Below are 20,135 nucleotides of genomic sequence, written 5' to 3' on the forward strand. Positions count from 1 at the left end.
CCAGACACTTGGACTAGTCGATCATTGTAGGTCCCTTCCAACTGAAATATTCCACTCTATTCTATTCTATTCTACTCTATTCAGAATAAAAATAAATCTAAAATACCGTGCAAAAGACGAAATTTTGGGTTTTTTTCATAACCATTCTCTACATTAAAGTTCTACTGCCCCAATAATTAAAACAGCATAATTACTCATTCCATATCAACAAGTACATAAAATGTTCAGTGAATAGGACATACTGATATGTTCTATTTTAAAGAAATCACTTATATGACCTTGGAATTTTGCCTGGTGCTCACAAACAGAAAGTGAGACAAGATAATTGCTCAGAGGAATTGAACACTATCATTTGCAACATAAAATGGAGCTATGACTACTAATGCATGAAACAGAGCCTGGCCAGCTAACAGCTTGCAAGACACATCTGGCCTGCAGGACAATTTTCCACTATCATATAAAATCATACTTCTTATCTGACAGTTGGCTTTAATGTAAATGGGACTGTTGTCATCCACTCCCAATTGCCAAGAAGTTGAAAAGTCTTGCATTAGATATACAACTTGTTTATTCTTACGAATTATGGAGGCCAAGGCATACTTCTGGCCCTATAAATCCTGGTATAATACCCGTGTCTAAGCAGAGGATGTGAAAGTAAGCAAAGTGCTGAATATAAAACTCCATGACTTACAGAAAAAATATGTATACATAGCACTTCGAGGAAGCAAGTGTAGCATAGCTAGGTTGGCCCATGCTAACTTTAATTGAACTACAGCAAATTAATATCAGTGTGGTCACATCACAAAATATCAACCATAGACCAATCCAGCAGTCTTGGAGAGTTTATAGTCACATTTTTAGCCCTTGATGAAGCTGTGTCCCATGTTCAACTGTGCTAGCTAGTGTTATATTATAACTTAACATTACTATATAGACATACCTAAAGTCTCACTCGCATGTGCAATGAACATGATAACTGAACTTCTGCCCACCAATTTTCCTTGCAATTGTTGGTATCAAATACATGCAGGGCATGAAGCAAGCACAGGTGGTGTTATAATATGTCCTCAGCATACTAGCTACTGATAGAATACTTTGTGTAATTAAATTGCAAAGCTTTACAAATATGTTGGATTTTTCAATTCTAAATAAATAAATAAATAAATAAATCGTAGTTTTGACTCCATCTTCAAATTTATCTAAATACAGTTTCTAAAACATTTGGCTGATTATAAATGCCAAGTGTGCAAAATGAGTGGATTCCTTCAATAATTAAATGTTTGAATTGTTAGCTTTTGTGTTTATCCTACAAGTCCAACTGACATAAGTAGTCTCAGTAAAGTCTGTGGTATGACAGCAGGAATGACTGACTAATCACATAAGGAAATCTTGCAAGATAAAAACCTTAAACTGGAGGACATCTTTCATTCTTTGGAGTATTAAACAACATTATTAATACTTGAAATTACTATCAAACCTTTTATTTATATTAACAAGGACTTCTAGGTTTTAAAATCAAATGGTTCTTTTTCCAAGTATGTGACTTGGGGGTAGTAGCCTGTTTATTTCTGTGGATTTCTTCCATTTTTGCCTCCTTTATCTCTGAGGTTTTGTTTCCTTGTTTTCATTAAACTTTTTTTCATAACACATATTCCTGAAGTTGTATAGAATAAAACTTCCAACATCAGTGTGCATATCATACTTTATTTTATTGAAACAAGTTACAAGACCCCAACTTACTTTCTCATTAATGGACAGAAGATGTGGTCACATTTTTAGTCTGCCTTGCCATTTCACAGTTTTATATAATGTGATATACTGTGTCTATTCATTTTTTCTGTACTTACTTTTAAATAAGAGAATAAAAATGCAGTTACTGCAGAAAAGCAGTACCTGCTGTACTACTTGTAGTACAAAAGTGAAGCCACAGCAGGTATAGGTAGCCTTATGGTTATAAAGTGACTGTACATGAAAATCCTCAGGGTCACTATATTTTCAAGACTGTGGTCTTCCTGGAGTCTTCCTGGCATTTGTCAATAATAACAAACCAACTGCTGTTTTGTAAGCTGTGCAACAAAATAAAGCTTGCTGAATGCAGTAAAAAGGACTGATTCTGAAAGATTATTTTAAAACTAAGTAGAATGATAGCTCAGACAACCTGCTGTCTGCCTTGATATGCCTGCAGCTTCTCAGACACTTCATCTAGTGGTCAGTTGTTAAGGGCAATAAGATAGATGGCTATAAGGTTTGTTTTATTCACAATCTTTCTCATTGCTGCATTTTCAACAAACAATCTCTCTTCTAGATAAGGTCAATACATGCTTGAACCAGAGGTTGCAAAACATGTTAGAGATCTGTCAAGGTCTGGCAACTTCCAAAATGGTCTCAACAACTTTAATTTCTTGGAAGTTGGACCAAGTGACACTCAGGGCTCGGGAGCAGCACAGGTCATTGTCTCTTGCTTCTTTTTCCAGGTTGCCTTGAAAGGGTGCTAGGGATACAAATTGCCCACCAAAGAACAACTTTGAAAGAAAGCCTCAGTTCTTTGTAACAAAGTATATTCCTAACTTGAAACCACTGCATTTTCTGGCTTAACATTAGCTCTCTGGGGCAGAAAGACCGATCTCTGAAGGACATGCCACTATTGAGACGTCATTACAGGTTTAATTATCTCGGTGTTCAGTTTTAACTACTTAGATTCCCTGGAATTATGTATTATAATCCAAGGAAAATCAGTCTTCCCTTCACCTTTCCCAGGCAGATAAACTGAACTCCAAGGACACTACAGGAAGAGGGATTCGCAATTAGAGCTTACAAAAATCACTTTGTATTTATACAAGAACTGTGAAAGTCTTGTGCCCTTGGCAGAAATTTTCATTTGACTTTCAGAAGCTTTGGGAAACTGAAAAATTCATTTATCTGTATAAATGACAAGTTCACGTATAAAACTCTACTAGTTTTCTCTCCTCCTTTGATTAATCCTAAATACCCCACTCTTCCTTGATTTTGAAGCCCCAGGGGTCAGGATAAAAACCACAGTGCTCCTCTAAATCAAATCCTATTTGAACAAGAGCACCTTTTACAGAAAAAAAAAAGCATGCAGTCTCAAAAATTTCCACTGATGAAAATCTACCACAATCCTTGGTAAATTGTAACAGTGATCAACCACTGTAACTCCTAAAAATTGTGCCTTATGATGAATCACAGCTTGCCCAACTTTATCTTCCAGTTATTAGTTCCTGCTGTGCCATCTGAGGGCATTTATTCCAGCATTCAGGTTTGCTGGGGTAACACAGAGTTCACCACTTTCTCTTTTTTTTGGGGGTTGGGTTTTTTTTTGTTGGTTTTTTGTTTTTTCTCTCCCACATGTTTGTGAAATGTCTAATCTGGGGGCTGACTACATTTCTTTTCACTGCCACAGGCGCCGCACTGCAGCAAATGAAGCCAGCAAATTCCAGCACAGCATAGCTGGCACCCACCAGCCTGCACTTCAGATACTGCGTGGACCCAAACCTTGCCTAGTGGCTTCAGCCTCAGCACCCTACCTTGCAGCTCTCCCATGCTTATATACCCTGGCAGCTGGATATTCATACGCTAGCACATTTTCATGGAAAAGAAAGTGGTTGAAAATTGCTTGTGACAGCACCTGCCTGTGGAGGGATGCAGAGGAATACCACAGCGAATGGGACTGTTGTTGCACTGCCTCTGAAGTTGTCTTGAAAATTTGGGGACATAAGAGGAGGGGTCAAAACTGAGCATTTGCTATTCAGTAAAAGTCATCTGGAAGAATTATGAATAGAGCAGTGCTTGATGTTCCACACAGCATATATAGTGTAGGACATGTGGCATATGCATTTTATCTGCATCTTGATAATAAAGCCCCTCAGTGAAATGTGAAAACATAGTGGTATTTGCAACAACCAAGATTTTGCTCCATAACATTTCTAAAATCACCACGAAAATGCTTTCTGTTTTGAGCAATGTTCCTTCCCTAGCTTATATCAAAACAGCTGCCTCTAAAATAACAGTAAAGAGATGAATGTATAAGATCATGTAAGAAAAAGGATATATTTTGTGGACAGAGCTTCAAGGCGTGAAGTGACCGAGTCTTGCAGGGCAGCTATGGCTTCACACTTACAGGACTCTTCAGTTGTTACGAGACTGCTTGTTATGGCTCCTAAGAAAGAAAACAGCATTTAGAATATTTATGACTATTATCAAACACTTAAATCCCAGGAAAATCCTTGATTTTTCAACAGGAGTTGAACTCATGCTGTGAGACTACAGCAAGCACCAGGGCAGCCAGGAAGGAGGGACAGCAGTGAACAGGGACCAGTGTGTAGCCAGAGACAAGTGTCATAGTTCAGAAATGGGACAGGCAAGAGAGAGCTTGACTCTAACCAAGGAGGAGGCAGAACAGGGCGTTCCTCGCCTGCCTACCTGGATCCTCTGCACTCATTAAATTTGACGATTATTGAGCAAAATATAAGAAGAGGTCTGAGTGCAAGGGCCAACCAGCCTCCCCCATCAACTCTAATTGCTGGAGAGAACCTTCCCTTTAGCTGTTACCTGTCCCTCTCATCCAGAATATCCCCCATCCCAAAAGGTAGGGCACCCTGGGAAAGAGGAGGAGGGTGTTCAGGTGATGCAGACTGAACCTGTGGTCCAGGTCTTCATCTTGTGAGTAGTACTTTGACCATCAGACTATCCATACAGGAAGGGCACTGGCATCACTGTAAACAGAATCTATTCAATTAGATGTATTTAAGGCCATGACTAACTTGTTGGGCTTCTCTTCAGAAGAATGATAGAATCATAAAATGGTTTGGGTTGGGAGGGACCTTCAAAGATCATCTTGTCCAAAACCCCTGCCATGGGCAGGGACACCTTCCACTAGACCAGGCTGCTCAAAGCCCCATCCACCCTGGCCTTCAACACTTCCACAACTTCTCTGGGCAACCTGTTCCATTGTCTTGCCATCCTCACTGTGAAAAATTTATTCCTCATATCTAAATGTATCTAAATAGAATCTAAATTCTACTTATCTATATAAAATCAGGGTTGCTGTCCTGTCAAAGCTGGATTGTAATGACATTTGGGGTACCCATCACTCCCAATCACAGAACTTCTGAGAATGCATTAGTCCCAAGTTAAGCCTCCAGGAATTTTGCAAGCCAAGCAGGAAGGCACATAGTGATTTAGGGACATAAAACCAGCCAGTGTCAGAAGTTCATCTGTTTGCATTGGTTTCTGAGATGTGGGTGGAATTTAGATACCTAAGTCTCAGCCTGGGAAGAAATTAGAAGAATTTAATTTACCACTTGGTAAATAACACAAAAATGAAAGCAGGAACACATGTATTAATTTTAAATACGAAGCAATAGAGGTTCAGCTAAATCATCAATGTGTATCACCCCACAAGTATTCTTCACTTGTAACACTGGCAATATGCATACATAGGGATTATAATTTTTTATTCAAGAGGTGTGAACATGAGTCCATCCCAATGTCACATGAATATGGATGGAGGGAATAACAATATGCAAATAGGCCCAAACGAATTTAAAATGTAGTAGAAAGGTACAGCAATATATTAATGGAGGTGCTGGTTAGTATGACAGAGAAGTCATCAATCTCAAACATCGCCATACTCCACAGTGGTTCCATTGGATCTGTTCCTAGGGCTTGCCCTCAGTCTTCCAGACTCACAGGGGACCAGCCTCAGCTGTTCCTAAAAATTCCTTTTTTTCCATAATCTACCACAAAACCAGGGATGATCACAAAGGGCTCAGAAAGATCATAGTTTCATTGTGGTATAATAACATCAGGCATCAGCTGATCGTTCTGAGTTCTCAGCTACATGAAAGGCAATTTAATCTCACCTACTAGAAAGTAAGAGTTATGGCAAGCTGTACCACTTGTTGCAGGCCAAGAACAAACATATCAACAAGTTTTCTAGAGGTATTACTTGTATGTAATACCTGTCTCTTTGTACATGTTTTTTTACATTGCTTGCAAAGGTGTTGACTGCAGATTATTCAATTATTTTTTCCATAGATATATAAACACATAGCTAATGAATGCCAACAAATTATGTGAGCATTGTAACAGAAAAACAATAGAAATATTATACCTGGATACAAATTTTCTTGTTTTTCTGAATTGTTTTGGTTTCTTTTTTTGTTTATCAATCATGCCATTGATATATCCATATTACAGGGAAACTGCAAAAACTATGAACAGATTCAGTTCTAGCAGTGCAGAAATTTGTTTGTCTTACAGCCAATGTTGAAACTGGTGTCTCCTTGATTCCACTGAGCCTGTATTTGTTCAGCTCCCTCCTTTGGAACATTCCACCAGCTTTATGGTCAACGTAGAAAAAAGAGCTGTTCAAAAGTCAGCTGGAGGAAGGCCAGTTCAAAATATCACACCAACACAGTTGGTTTCCAACCAACTGCCAGTTAATTTTTTATGTTTGCATTTAAATTCTCCAATGACAGATACAGATCCTCCTTGGATTATGACTATTTTAACAAAATTACTTTTCCAACCAGCTTTGGCAACTTCCCAAGTGTACCCTGAAGTTTTCTAGTCCTTCTGTGAAATTTAGAGTCTTCCAGTATCTGATACTCAAAATCCTGGACACTCACATCGCCACTGGGATGCCCAACAATTCATACAAAACATGCTAGAGCTGTGTTTTTGCACTGCATTTATATTTATGTCCAGACCTACAAAAAAATTACTATTTTTGCTGATGGTGTTTGGCTATATCCACCAGTTTCATAACTTTGCTCTTACACAGGGTCCTTAGCCACTTGATGAAATGGCAAATTATTCCTGCTCTGAATCAAAGATAGGATTACGTACCTCTTGAGGTCCCTTCCAACCCAATTTTACTTTGATTCTATATCAAATGGTGCAGAGGTTCTGCCAAGAGTTGATGCCATTATTGCCCATCTGAAGGAGAGTCAGCTGGTGAGCTCACATCTGCCCCACTCAGCTTGGAGGAGCGGACAAGAACATATGGTTTAGCATTGCTGTGGTTCTTCTAGCACCAGTTCTGTTCCCCTCTGGCTTCCCACCATCCTCCAAGTGGTGGTACACAATTAAGTCCCATGCTCTGGAGACATATACCCCAGAACCCTGTCTTGCTAATCCTCCCAATTATTCCCATTTGATAAAGAAATGCAGATTATAACAGATATTTTTTTTAAATCCAGTGAAGCCCTTAAATGTGTCATGATAAGTATGAGTCAACTGCAGTTTTAAATACAGTAACTGCTATAATTAAACAAGAAGGACCAAAATAGCTCAAAATGTAGTGGAAACAGGAAGGAAAGAATGGAAAGGGATTATATTTTCAGGGAGTCTGTGAGTTGATGGAATGTTTCTCAAACAGATTAAAAGGATTTAACATATTAAAGAGAGGCACTTCATTAAATAAATTCAGTAAAAAACACAATAAATTATTACTTGAGCATGTTTCTCATCTGGATTTAAGGTGAAGCCTTCATAGCAGTCACAGGTGTATGACCTGCCATTACTCACACAGACCTGCTCACAGCCAGGGGCTCCTGCTGCAAACACATCAGTTCCTACAGAACGCATTTTGGAGACACAGTTACCCGAAAACAAGGTAACTTTTTTTTAATGCTTCCCAACAGCAATGCTTTTCCATGCTGGGAGCCTCTCTTATGTGAATTTTTCCAGGAACTACTGAGATGTGTAACTGGTCTTGCCTTGGAGCAGCAAGACAAACTAATTGCCTTACTGGGGTCTCCCTCAGTCCTTACTTTGTACAGCCTGTGCTCACTCTGACTGCAGCTGCCTGACCTCACCAGCCGTGAGGTGCCAGACCACCTCCAAACGTATGCTAGGAAAAGTTTCCAGTACACAATAACTTTACAGTAAGGAGGCCAGGAAAGAAAGAAACACTTCTAAAATTATTACATTTTCACTATAACGCAAAGTCAATGGGAAGCTAAAGAAGCAAACAGCAATATGAAATTCAGCCCGAGGGGAGGACATCACCTCAAACTGTCTCCTGCATGGTAGTATGCAGATACCACAGCATTGCAAAGTGTGTGACTAGCCCCAACTCTTCTCTCTTCAATTATTTCTCAGTTTGGGTTTGCTGAATATTGCATGATTTTTTAAAATGCAGTGAAGGCCTTAGTTATAACATAATAAAGAAAGACCAAATGGTAAGCAGTTACTAGCATTGTTGCATATAAAGTGCTTTGTATCTCTGAATGTTGCTCGAAGTGGAAAAGGCAGAGTGGCATAGAACTGTCTTGTAACATTTGCACGCATGTGAAAGTTTCTCAAAGAGATCTAAATAAATGAACCTGCTAATGAGAGCTATTTCAATACATGTACTTAGCTGGGGAGGGTGTGAGGGAACAGGGAACAGCAAGCTGCTCTTACTTGAGCAAGTCTTCTTGTCTGGATTCAGGGTGTAGCCTTGGTAGCAGTCACAGGTATAGAACAGATCATCTCTCACGCAGACCTGCTCGCAGTCATGCCTTCCAGGTGCACACATGTCGACAGCTGAGGAAGGCATTTGAGAAGAGAAGAATATTAATCAATACCCAAACTTCAGCCTTTTTAGTTGGTGTTGGCAATTTCCACTTGCAAACATATCTTCATTTGGATTCAAACCAGGATGTTTTTATTGCATGTCAGCATGCTCTTAGCTATAGTAGGGTATACACAGTCCGCTGTAGTGTGGCTATCAACATCACAAAAATAATACAATTTTTGGAATACTGGTAACACTTTTTTTGCAGTTGTAACAGATTGCAAAAGGAACTGAACCAGCAGTGGCCCAGTTACAAATGAATTATCCAAAGGAATATCAGAGAATAAATAACTGGATTTTAAGAGACTATTTGGCCTTATTTCAGCTGTAATTGAGTTGGATAAGACACTGTTTTATGGAATGAAAAGACCATAAACAGAAGAGTATAAATGGCTGCTAAAAAAAAAGAGAGACGTGGCACCTGCTGCCAGTTACAAAGTGAGCACTTTAGGTGTAAGGTTGATGTTTTCTGCCAAATTTAACATGTCACCTCTGAGAGGACAAGCTGAGAAGGAGTTCCTATGTTTGGATATCTTTGCAGGAAGGGAAGGGAGGAAGAAAGGGAAGGGGAGGGGAGGGGAGGGGAGGGGAGGGGAGGGGAGGGGAGGGGGAGGGGAGGGGAGGGGAGGGGAGGGGAGGACAGGACCCCCTCCTGGACCTAGATGATTTTTATTAAATCACAAAGACCTGGATGGCCGAGAAATCATTAGCAGCATACTGCAAAATGAGATTCTAAAGGAAAAATAAGCAAGCATATTAGGGAAATAATCTGGAATTTGACTATGCAGGGGGAGAATCAGTGTTATGAAAGGAGGTTTAGAATTGGATGCCCAAAGGAGATGCCTAGCTGTATTCACATTGCCTCACAGATATTTATAGTCTTTATATAATGCCAGGTAAAAGTCCATTTTAGGAACTATATTTACAAAATCAGCTCCTAAACTAGGCAAGAAGAAATACTGAGGCCCTCTAGCTTCACTTCTTCGAGATGCGAGACCTGTAACTTAGTTGGAGAGATTTGCCTAGGAACTCCTGGAATTGAAAGCCTTGGTTCAGCACTTTGTCACACAAAATGTAGTAAGGAAAGGGATTATGAAGGAAGCGGAAAAAAGGATTTTACATAACTAAGTCATTAATGAGACAACCAAAGAGATGAACAGTGAAGTTCAAATCCCAATCAAGGAAAATTAATATAGAATACATATTAATTTGTAGGTACTATACTTACACATACATGTTTAACTACCAACTAAATCTACACTCCTATCCTCTCAGACATCAGCACTGGGGAATAACACTTCCCTTCACCCTCTAGAGCTCTAAGGCTGGAGTATTTTTTAAGGTTCAAACACACCCACCAGAGCGATCATACTCATGATGATACAGACTGTAATCTCTCTCCCAGCACAGTCCTTGCTCTTCTTCATCTTTCCCTTGTGCTGCTTGGCTGAAGAGTTTTCTGACACAGGTAGTACCCACCACATCTTCCCAGCAAATATATTATCCTTCTCTCTCAGGTGGATATGGCAATTCATGCTTCATGGATGTGAAAATACTGTGAAGTCCTCAGGGAAATGCCATATGGTATTTTAATTATACCAATTACAAGCTTCACACAACTGAAGAAAGCCATGGATCTCAAATTATTACAGGACATTGGAAAAAATAAAAGTTGTACTGTGTTTTCAGGAGTAGTACAGAAACTCTTGGACAGCTTATCAGAAAAATAACATAAATTAACCTGATTTTAAAAACCTACTTGCTTGTAGCTGAACACCGTATTTCCTTAATCAGGTCTTACCTGAGCAAGTCTTCTTATCTGGATTCAGAGTGTATCCTTCATAGCAGTTACAGCTGTAGGATCCACCATTACTCAGACAGACTTGTGCACAATCATGCCTTCCAGGGGCGCATATGTCCGTGGCTGTGGTGAACCACATTTTGAAAAAGAAACCAATTAATGCCTCCAAGACACTCAAATGTTTAAAATGCTTCAACTTTTACAATTACATTTTAATTAGGATTCAACCGGTGCCCTACTGTATCATTATATTATGCTGCAGACAACTGAATTCAGTTACTAATTATTTAATGGAGGAGGCAGATACTGGGACTGCAAGACATTACTATGCCACATCTCACGTAATTCTGATTTTCATCAGCAATTCTAACAGTCCTGAATACCCCCAGGAGGACTGAAGCTAAAACACCATACTGAAATGAGCCATAACCCACCACGTGTCAAGGCAGAGTTGTTTCTTGCAATATTAGCAGTACCTATGGTGAATTCAAATTTAAATTCATATTTTCATCCATGAGCTGAAGGCAGGCACAAAAAGCCAGACATGATATCGAGAAATGCTATTAAATGGCAAAAAGATATAAAGCCTAGTGAGAAAAAACCCAACAAACAAACAAGCAGGAGCACTGGAATGTTATGTTCTCTCTTCAGAAATGAGTAGAAACTTCAGTGAGAAGAACGTTTATGTGCTCTCAGAGGGAGGGATGCACTTACCAGTTATAAAATAGCTACCCTAAGGTTGGTGCTGCTCAAATCTTCCCATTTAAAGAAATAAATCCAGAGAGGTATTTGGGGGGAAAAGTGTTTATAGTAGGCTCACTTTTCAGGATGCCAGTGCAAGGAATAGGAAAGGAAGAAGCTGCTGCCAGTGTAAGACTGGGGTCGCTATATAGCACAGCCCTGCACAACTTCGGAAGCAGAAGCAGTAAGCTGCAAAACCCCCTGCATTTCAACAGGAGAGATGGAGACCACGTGGAATAATCATCGGGTTTTAAGATCTCTATGGACTAGTGCCACCACTCTCCAGTGGAGATACAGTGCTGGTGGGCATCTCCAAAATAGGTTCATCCTCCCCCAGGGACTAAGTGATGTTTATGAAGTATAGTGAGGACCACAAAATGGTTAGGTAAGTGCCAAACTGCAGTTTTTTAATCAACACATTTAAAGAAAAATGTAATTTTATTGTTATTGGAACCAAGTGGAAAGGCTACAGGTAAATTCTATTTTAAGAGTTGATGTCTGTAAGTGATTTTTCAACTAGAAATAATGAGGGTAACTCACAGAAAACATGTCCATGTCTCCATGAGTTTCATATATTAAAGTAGCCTTTAGTTCTTACCTGAGCAAGTCTTCTTATCTGGATTCAGGGTGTAGCCTTCATAGCATTCACAGACATAGGATGTGTTGTTACTCACGCAGATCTGATCACACTCATGCCTTCCAGGTGCACACATGTCCACAGCTGCAAGATGCATGTTAGAGAAACAACTCATTATTAATAGTTTGGGATGGAGTGCATATTTACATTTTTAAATGTATTTCTATTTGGAATCAGCTCAGAAATGGCAATAGTAACTGAAGGCATTAGAATAAGTGGTAGGAGAAAATGTCTATACAGTGTCTAGATCTGAAGACTTTGTTTTGGCATCTGGCCCTAATGAAGGATGGTGATGGAAACAAACTACTTCTCACCAGTACTTGCAGCAGCCTTTTATTTATTATTGGAGTTATTATTGAAGAAGATACAGATGTTCACTGTTTCAACAGAAGTACACAAGTAGCTTCTCAGATCCAGTTATGGTATTAAAAAGTGATTTTTTTCTAGCTGAACACATTTACCAAAGGAGCAATACCTGAGCAGGTTCTCTTATCTGGATTCAGAGTGTAGCCTTCATAGCAATCGCAAAGGTAGGTTCCGCCGTTACTCACACAGACCTGCTCGCAGTCGTGGGTCCCAAGTGCACACACATTCACAGCTAAAAAGGGCATTTACAGCAAAGGTATTTCAGTCATCCCAAAGGAAAGAAAAAGTAATTAATAATTTATGCTTACAAAAGTACATCTTGCACTGTTTGCTGGATCAGTAGTAGTAAATGTCACTGCTATGTCACTCACAGAAGGTTACAGGCAGCTTTTGCACCATTCTGTAGCCCGAAGAAAGAAGTCATAAATGATACCAGAACAACTACAGTGAAATAATTCACCACCTGAGGTGGCAGAAAGACAAGATGAATTGAAAAGTGTGCAAGGGAAAGATTGTAAGCATTTAGTAACATTACACTGGAGACAAGAACTTGGCAATGAAAATGACCTTCTGGCTTTTTGTATCCAGTCCCTTTCTATCACAGACAACCAGTTGAAATAATCTCAAAATCTGTCAGTCACATTCTCTGGCAGTTTACTAACTTCTGCTCACTGGCATACAATTTATGGATTCCTGCTGCACTGTAAAAAAACCTCCCATATAAACTGAAAAGCAACAGACGCAAAATGAAATTAAATAAAATAAACCAAACCAAACCAAAATAAAATAAAATCAAAGTGCAACAGAAACAGCGTCAAGACCAGGAGGAGGAGAAAAATTACTCAGAGGCACTGGGATAACACACTGCCTTCTCAGGGATGAAAAGAGTATCTGTGTAACGATGGTCCAGATGTATCAGCCAGCAAAGAAACCCATCACTGCAAGATGAGTATGTGAGCACTGCAGCTGCCTTGATCTATTGGATTTAAAAAGTCAAGACCAAGAGAGGATATGGAGGAAGTTCCTACAGTGGGGTGGCTTTACAGACACATGAACTGCCTAATGGAAGGACAGTACAGAAATAATGTCCAAACCTCAGAGAACTGAGAAGCTGAAAACGTAAACTACAAATTGAAATTCAATTTTCAGGGACCGACTAATGCCTGAGCAAACAGTAAGGCTAGCTCATCAGACTGAGAAAACAGAAAACAGTGATAGGAAAAGCAGCATGATGGATGGCAGCTGACAGAAGTGTGTTGTGGTGACAGAGCAAATAAAATGACTGTTGTTATGCTGGGCTGTCTCTGAAATGCACTATATGTGCTGAGAGTGTCTCCCTTCACATATGGTCTAACTACATAACTAATTAACTTCCGACCAATTTTTCTCAAGTTTATTTAGCTTTGGATATGCTGCTTCTCTGGTTACCTCAAGATGCCCATTTCTCTCCACAGACTGTAAAGATACTCAATTAAGCTTAGATGATTTTTGGATGACTAAATTTAGATGAAGGAGAAAAGGGAAGGGGAGAGGGAATGAGGAAGAAAAAATGGTAGAGGAAAAAAGTGAGAAGGGGGAAAAGAAGCGGGAAAGGAAGGAAAGAAAGAAGGAGAAAATTAAAGAGAAAAGGAGAAAAATGAGAAGACAAGTCTGATATTACCTAAGATTTTACTTAGATGAGTAGTCACAATATGGATATGAAGTACCGGTAAAATCAAACTCCAAAGCAATAGTGGTGAGGTAAGAAATGAGAAGCAAGAGTGCTTGAATCTCCTCATGTATTTCTGAATGCAAGGCAACATTTCTCATTTTCTAAAACATGGGAGATTTAAATGTTCTTTAATAAGGTTGACAGAAAGGATGTCTTTTCTTTCCATTGGCAAAAACAAATCTCAAACTAAGGGAGTGTCTTTTCATTCTGCTGCACCCTTGGGAATAAGACAGAGAATACACCTCCATGGCTTATGAACAAAATCTGTGGGTGATATTTTCAAGCATAAGTGAGAAGCTCAAGACTCAAATGGTCAGATTTTTGTGGTAGGAAAGTCAGCCCTCCACCAACTTGGACACCAATCCAAGGCTAAGATTTTCCATCTCCAGGATGGTCTCATGTTGAATGATGCCCTCAATGCATCAAGAACTTGATCTTAGCCAACTATTTTGCCCCTGAACATTAGTATTCCTGTTTTCAGTTCACCCTACAAACACAGTTATTTGCCTTGGCCCAAAGAGAATCCTAATTGTTACTGGTGAGTCTAGATTTCTAACCAAAAAGCTGTAAAAGATCCAGTTTACCCACACTGTCTTACAAGACTCTTTTAGACTAATTTGGTTTGTAGGAACCTTTTTAAAAACTATTCCTTGTACCATGTTCTTGTTCCCACAGATTTCATAAATTCATAAACACCACAGATTCAGGCTAATTGCATGCAGGCAACTCGGAGTTACACTGGAAGTATGTATACGTGAGCTCTTTTTGGTTTATCCTCCAGCTTAGCAGGGTCGTAATTTCTATGATTCAGCACAATAAACAGTAGGGTTACTCTTACGAACAAGAGATTTTTCTTTGGTGCTATGAAAGGGCTTGCTTTGGTGAGAACATAGGTGGAAAATCCGTGCTGTGTTCACAGCAAACATACCAGTCCAGCTAGGTGGGCACTTGTACCCACCACCAGGTACCAGAGAGAGGATCTGGTCGCATCAGCAACACATCGTGATGTCAAGCCAAACCCCAAGGCATTTCCTGTGTTAATTACTGGGCAAAGTGTCCTGTTTGCAGATAGTCCTACACATTTATTTCATACCTAGAAAAAGAGGTCTATTCACTTTAAACATATTCAACAGTTATTATGGTAATTTTTACTAAGGCCGTGAAGTAACAACACTGAACCGTGAAGTAAGAACACGCTGCCAACCAAGTTCCCAAGGCAATGGCTGTTATTTTAATTCTCTTACAATGTTCTTTACACCTGATTTTACCCATTATTTGCTGGAGATTTATTTTACAAGTAATTTCCTTAGAATCTTACTAGAAAAATCTACTTCAAGCTTTTTGATTGTCAAAAAGTTGTCATCTAATTTTTGTGAGTAGGCCTGTATCATAGCTATCTATAGGTAGTTCTAAATACTCCAGATACATGAAGTTTTTTCCTCTAAATGACAGTAACAACCCATGCTGGCCTAGCATCATTAGTGGAGTTCTAGCCCAAAACGAATATACATCCAGCATTTTTCCAAGACCAGCCCCGAAAGACAAGCTAATTCAACCCATCCCACAGTTCCCTGTCTAAATCAAGTTGCAAGGAAAAGGAAAGGTGTGAGTCTGGCACACTGAAAAAGCCCAGCAGTGCCCGCAGAGTGAAAACCCATCCCGAGATGACCTGCTGTTATGCTTGGGCACTTCATCCTGCACCAAATTTCTCAAGCTAGCGTAGTGGTTCACCTGCCACACTGGTTTTCCTACTCTGAATCTACAAGGAGCCCTTCAGCGCCACACTTCCACCCTCCTTGCCTCCCAGTGAGATGGGAAAGAAATGAGCAGACTGCACATCTCCGGTGTACACTCTCAGTAAGTCAGTAAATACACGCCGCCGACTCCCAGCCAGACTGCCATGCTTTCTCTTGCACTGAATCGGACCAACTGCACAAGGAGGTCCACTGAAATCAGGTCTGTTACCTGCATGGTAAGGTCGCTATTCAAAATGGAAGGTCATTACTTGGCCTCCACTGAATAAAAGGGTTGGCTTGTTTGCAAAACCGACGGCAAAGGAAATATTGAGATGTGGTACATAACACTTCTGAAAAAGAAAAACTTCTTTCTTAGGGAGTGGAACCACAGTAGGAGCCAAAAGGAGCCAAATTACACTACTGTCTTGAACTGACCACCTTACCACAGAAAGTCTCTCTGAATTTGGATGTCAGCTTTTCAATCACACCATAGGTCTCCACATAGAAGACGTGTTCATCCAGTGGTTCGCTGGCCATTACCCTCAGGGACTGCATGTCTGCCCGGTCTACCCCAACGGCATAGATCTCAATGCCAGCTGTCCGGGCGCTTGCTGCCACATCTTGAACCTGGTCTTGTGGCCGTCCGTCTGTCACAACAATGACCACCTTGGGGATATTGAAGGCTGCTGGCCGGGTGCCCATTTCCTCAGTGAAGACTTCATCCATGGCAGTTTGGATGGCAAGGCCGGTCATTGTGCCAGCAGACAAGGGCTTGATGTGTGATATCGCCTCCTTCATAGATGCTTTATCAAAGTAGGTCCGGAGGGGAAACTCTACCTTGACAGTGCTAGCATAATTCATGACCGCCACACGGGTTGTTCTTTCACCAACATCCAGAGTATCAATCATTTCTGACAAAAAGATTTTCACTTTCTCAAATTCTTCAGGTCGGACACTACGGGAACTGTCTATGATGAAGACAAGGTCCAGGGGCCGGTTCTTGCAGGCAGTGTCTGTCAAGAAGGAAGGAAAACATTTCAGTCATCTCCTACACAGGACTGCAGCTCTCCCCCTAAGGGCAATGAGAGCTGTCGTGGCAAACTACTACCAGTTAAATGTTGGCACTCTTGATTCTTTAGAAAGAGGCTTAAAATTGTAGGAGTAACACATTAGAAATTCTTAAATACTAATTTTGACAAGTAATAAATAATTGAACTTTTCTAAGCATTAACAAATAGATCCACATGTGAGCTCACAAAAATCTGTAACTATCCTTGAAAAAAAAGGTTGTAGTTTGCATGTAACAGCCAACACAGAAATGTAGCAATGATGTATAAATGTACTTCCTTTTTATTTTTGTAAAGATAAACCGTGAATTACATTTTTATAAGTTACAGAAATAAAATGGTAAAACAACTGGATAGATTACATAGTGAACAGATCCTAACTATTTTTTAGGATAGTAACAACGCTGATTAGGAATTATTTCTTGTTTGTAATTCGCAATCCAAAGCGCACAACAAGAAGAAATAAAGGCCAACAGGAAAAAGATGCAAATGATGCTGTTATAAAGGCTTCTTATAGTAGGGAAAGCCTACTTTAGTAGAGAAAAGTAGAGAGTACTTTAGAGTACTGCACAGTAGAGAAAAAAATGAACGTAATTTTGAAGTAATTTTACATGTGAAAATGAGTATTTACACACATATTTCTAGCTTCCAAAATTCCTCACTGACATATGAATCTAGACAGAAACAGAAAAGCCATTGCTCAGATCAAAGAGAAGCATCACTTCTAGGAAGACAAAAAATAATCAATACAGCAACAGCAGGGAAGCTGAATCTTACACTCTCTGTCCTGGTACCTTGACCTGACATTGATGATACCATGTACTTGGTTTACACCATCAAGGCATGGATTTATGTAGTTGGTTTATGAAAAACAAGACAAGCCAAAAGAAAGCTCTTGTATAGAAGAGACATTCTGGATCAACAGTGCATTAAATAACAAAATATGAGGTGTTCATTTTGAATATGCTCCCCAAGAGGTGTTTTGGGAACCTGACACACCTCTCCTGGCTATCAAGTTCACTTTTATTATTCCATTCCAATTGAAACAAAAAAAAATATCCACAAATCTCTTAAAATTAGAGGTGAAAACAGCACTTTTTTTTTTGTTTCAATGCGTTACTTTTTTTTTCTCTTGTGCAAGTGAAAAAACCAAATTGCATAGCTAGATCTTACTTCCATCAGGATACACAGTAGCAGAGTTGATTTTGCCTTTGAACAGAGTAACCCACCGGATGAATCTAGGACCCCATTCAGGTACATTACACATAATTCTACAGGCATCCCTTAACTCAGATTTTGCAAAAGGATTTAGAAGAATAGCTTTGTGCCCTTCGGGAAGTTGAGAAAACATGAAGAAATGTTTGTGTGTGCATGCGTAGCTTAAGGTATGAAAGACAAAACACACAAGTGTTTGTCCTCCAAAAAAAAACCCCAAAAACCCAAAAAAACCCACACAACCAAATCCAGGATTTGTAGGCAGAACAATTCCCTTTTATAGATTAGGGAGAAAAAAAAAAAAAAAACCCCACCCACCAACAAAACAAAACTTTTCAGCAACCTGACCCTTCTGTGCGTCTGAAAAGATGTTTTCAGAAAGGAACACACGTAGGGAAGTGATGCAAGTTTTAGAGATTAGCAAGGCCGGCTTTGCATAAAAAAAAGTAGCCGGTGCTCCTGCCTGGGAGCGGACGGCCGGCGGAGCGCTGCCGCTGGAGCCGGGCGCCGCCGGGGCACAGCCCTCCCGCAGCCGTCAGTGACAGCCGGCGGTGGGACACCCTGCGAGCAGAGCGGCAGGCGGCGGCGGCGCGGCCGGGCAGCGGCGAGCGAAGCGGGCAGGGAGCGAGGGGCGGGCACGGCCCCTGGAAAGGCCGCCCGGGGGGCGCGCAGCCGGCCGCGGGTGTACGGTACCTGCCGCGGCGAGGCTCCCGGAGCGGCCGCCGGGCTGCAGGCGCGGGCGGTGCGGGGAGGCCCCTGCCGCGGGCAGCAGCAGCGGCGGCAGCAGCAGCAGCGCCAGGCAGCAGCCCCGGGTGCCGAGCGCCCGCCGCATGGTGCCGCCGCATGCCCCGCCGCCCACCCCACCGCCTTTAAAGCCGCCGGCCGCGCTCGGGGGCGGAGGGAGGGGGGTACGGGGGATACCCGGGGTGGTATCGGCCCCCGCGCCGCCTCCCCGCGGGTGCTGGCGGCCCGCCCGCGCAGCCTGGCAAAGAGGGAAGGGCTGCAAGGGCTGGGGCTGAATTCGGGGAACTTAGGGCACAGTCAGACAGGGTTCCAGCGTGGAGGCAGGGGGAGTTGGAACAGAAACTCACCCTTTCTCCCTCCCCTGGAATGATTTGATCCACATCTGGTACCTTTGCACTTCCAGTCTCAGGGCTTTATCTCCAGTGCAGTATTTGCAAAGAATGGGAGAAAAAGCTGGCACAAGCAGCTGCCTTCCGCACTGCCAGAGCTCGCAGAGGGTGTTTTGCCTGGTGCCCACCACAGCAAATCCTGCCGGCTCCTATGGGAAGCCCGGTGTAGAACACATATCCGCTACCATCTCCAGCACAGTGTTTTAGAAGACACCTTTGCCGAAGCTGCAGTTGGTGTGTTGGACTGCAGGCCCATCTTTTTTCCCAGATTTAGAACAGGAACCACGACACCCCCTCGCAAAACACCAGCAGTGTAGTCTCAGGCAGGTATTGACTCACTCAGAAAGTACCAGGTTAACTGCACAATGAGGCCACCATCACAGGCACAAAGCCTGCCAATAAAATCAGGGAAGAGGGAACACCACCCTCTGTAAAGAGGAAAGCCACAGGACAGGGGTGAAGCAGAGTACAATGGCTTTCATCTAGATGGGGCTGCAGCTCTGAGCTATGACAACACATGCACACACACCCCACGCAAACCTACAGCAGTGCCTGCTGCTGCCTAACACCACACACCCCTACGATCACCCACCCATATTTCAGGAAGCCTCAACACCCACCTGCAGGGCCAGAGCGCTCTGCCCGTATCCACCACTTCCAAGTTCCTCCAACGCCCACTCACAACGGTCATACAGCTAATGAAGGACCAGGTTTTTGGTTTTGTTTTGTAACACAGCCTGAATCTCCCTCAGTGTAGATGGATCCAGGCCAGATCTGTGCTCTGGGGTCAGTATTTTCTGATGTAAATTTTCCAATGTAAATAATGTTGCAGTCCTACTGAGTGTCTGTCCTGCTCTTAATACCCGAGCTCATCAGGCATCAAGTTTGCCCTGAAAGCTAGAAGCTTCAAGCTTCCAGTACAATTACCTTTACCCAGCTTATACACAAGTAGCAATCAGAGAAGTAGAAGACAACCAAGTGCTTCAACTGCAAAGGCTGCAACACAAGCTTATTATACGTTAAAGGAAATCCATTTTCTCCACCAACAGGAGGCCTCTTGCTGAAGAACACAGATCAACCACTAAACAACCTGTAGGAAGCTGGTGTCCACTAAAATGCATGTACATGGGACTATCTGCAGTAC

At 41.5% G+C, this 20,135-nt stretch overlaps 1 protein-coding gene across 4 annotated transcripts; it reads right to left on the bottom strand.

Moving 5' to 3' along the window:
* Positions 1-1,684: 1,684 nt before the first annotated feature.
* Positions 1,685-19,584, bottom strand: MATN3 (matrilin 3). 4 transcript variants are annotated; one of them, XM_040597664.1, is made up of 8 exons: positions 18,950-19,584; positions 16,020-16,589; positions 12,239-12,361; positions 11,725-11,847; positions 10,386-10,508; positions 8,431-8,553; positions 4,070-4,177; positions 1,685-2,205 (listed from the first exon to the last, which is right to left on the bottom strand). In XM_040597664.1, the coding sequence occupies exons 2-8, from the start codon at positions 16,483-16,485 to the stop codon at positions 2,150-2,152; spliced, it is 1,122 nt and encodes a 373-aa protein (XP_040453598.1). In that variant the 5' UTR covers positions 16,486-16,589; positions 18,950-19,584; the 3' UTR covers positions 1,685-2,149. The 4 variants fall into 4 exon arrangements, with proteins under 4 accessions (XP_040453598.1, XP_040453594.1, XP_040453597.1 ...); XM_040597660.1 differs by lacking the exon at positions 18,950-19,584 and adding an exon at positions 18,552-18,706; XM_040597663.1 differs by lacking the exons at positions 12,239-12,361; positions 18,950-19,584 and adding an exon at positions 18,552-18,706.
* Positions 19,585-20,135: the final 551 nt, after the last annotated feature.

This window comes from Falco naumanni, chromosome 6 (assembly GCF_017639655.2).
Source record: "Falco naumanni isolate bFalNau1 chromosome 6, bFalNau1.pat, whole genome shotgun sequence".
Taxonomy (NCBI): Eukaryota; Metazoa; Chordata; class Aves; order Falconiformes; family Falconidae; genus Falco; species Falco naumanni.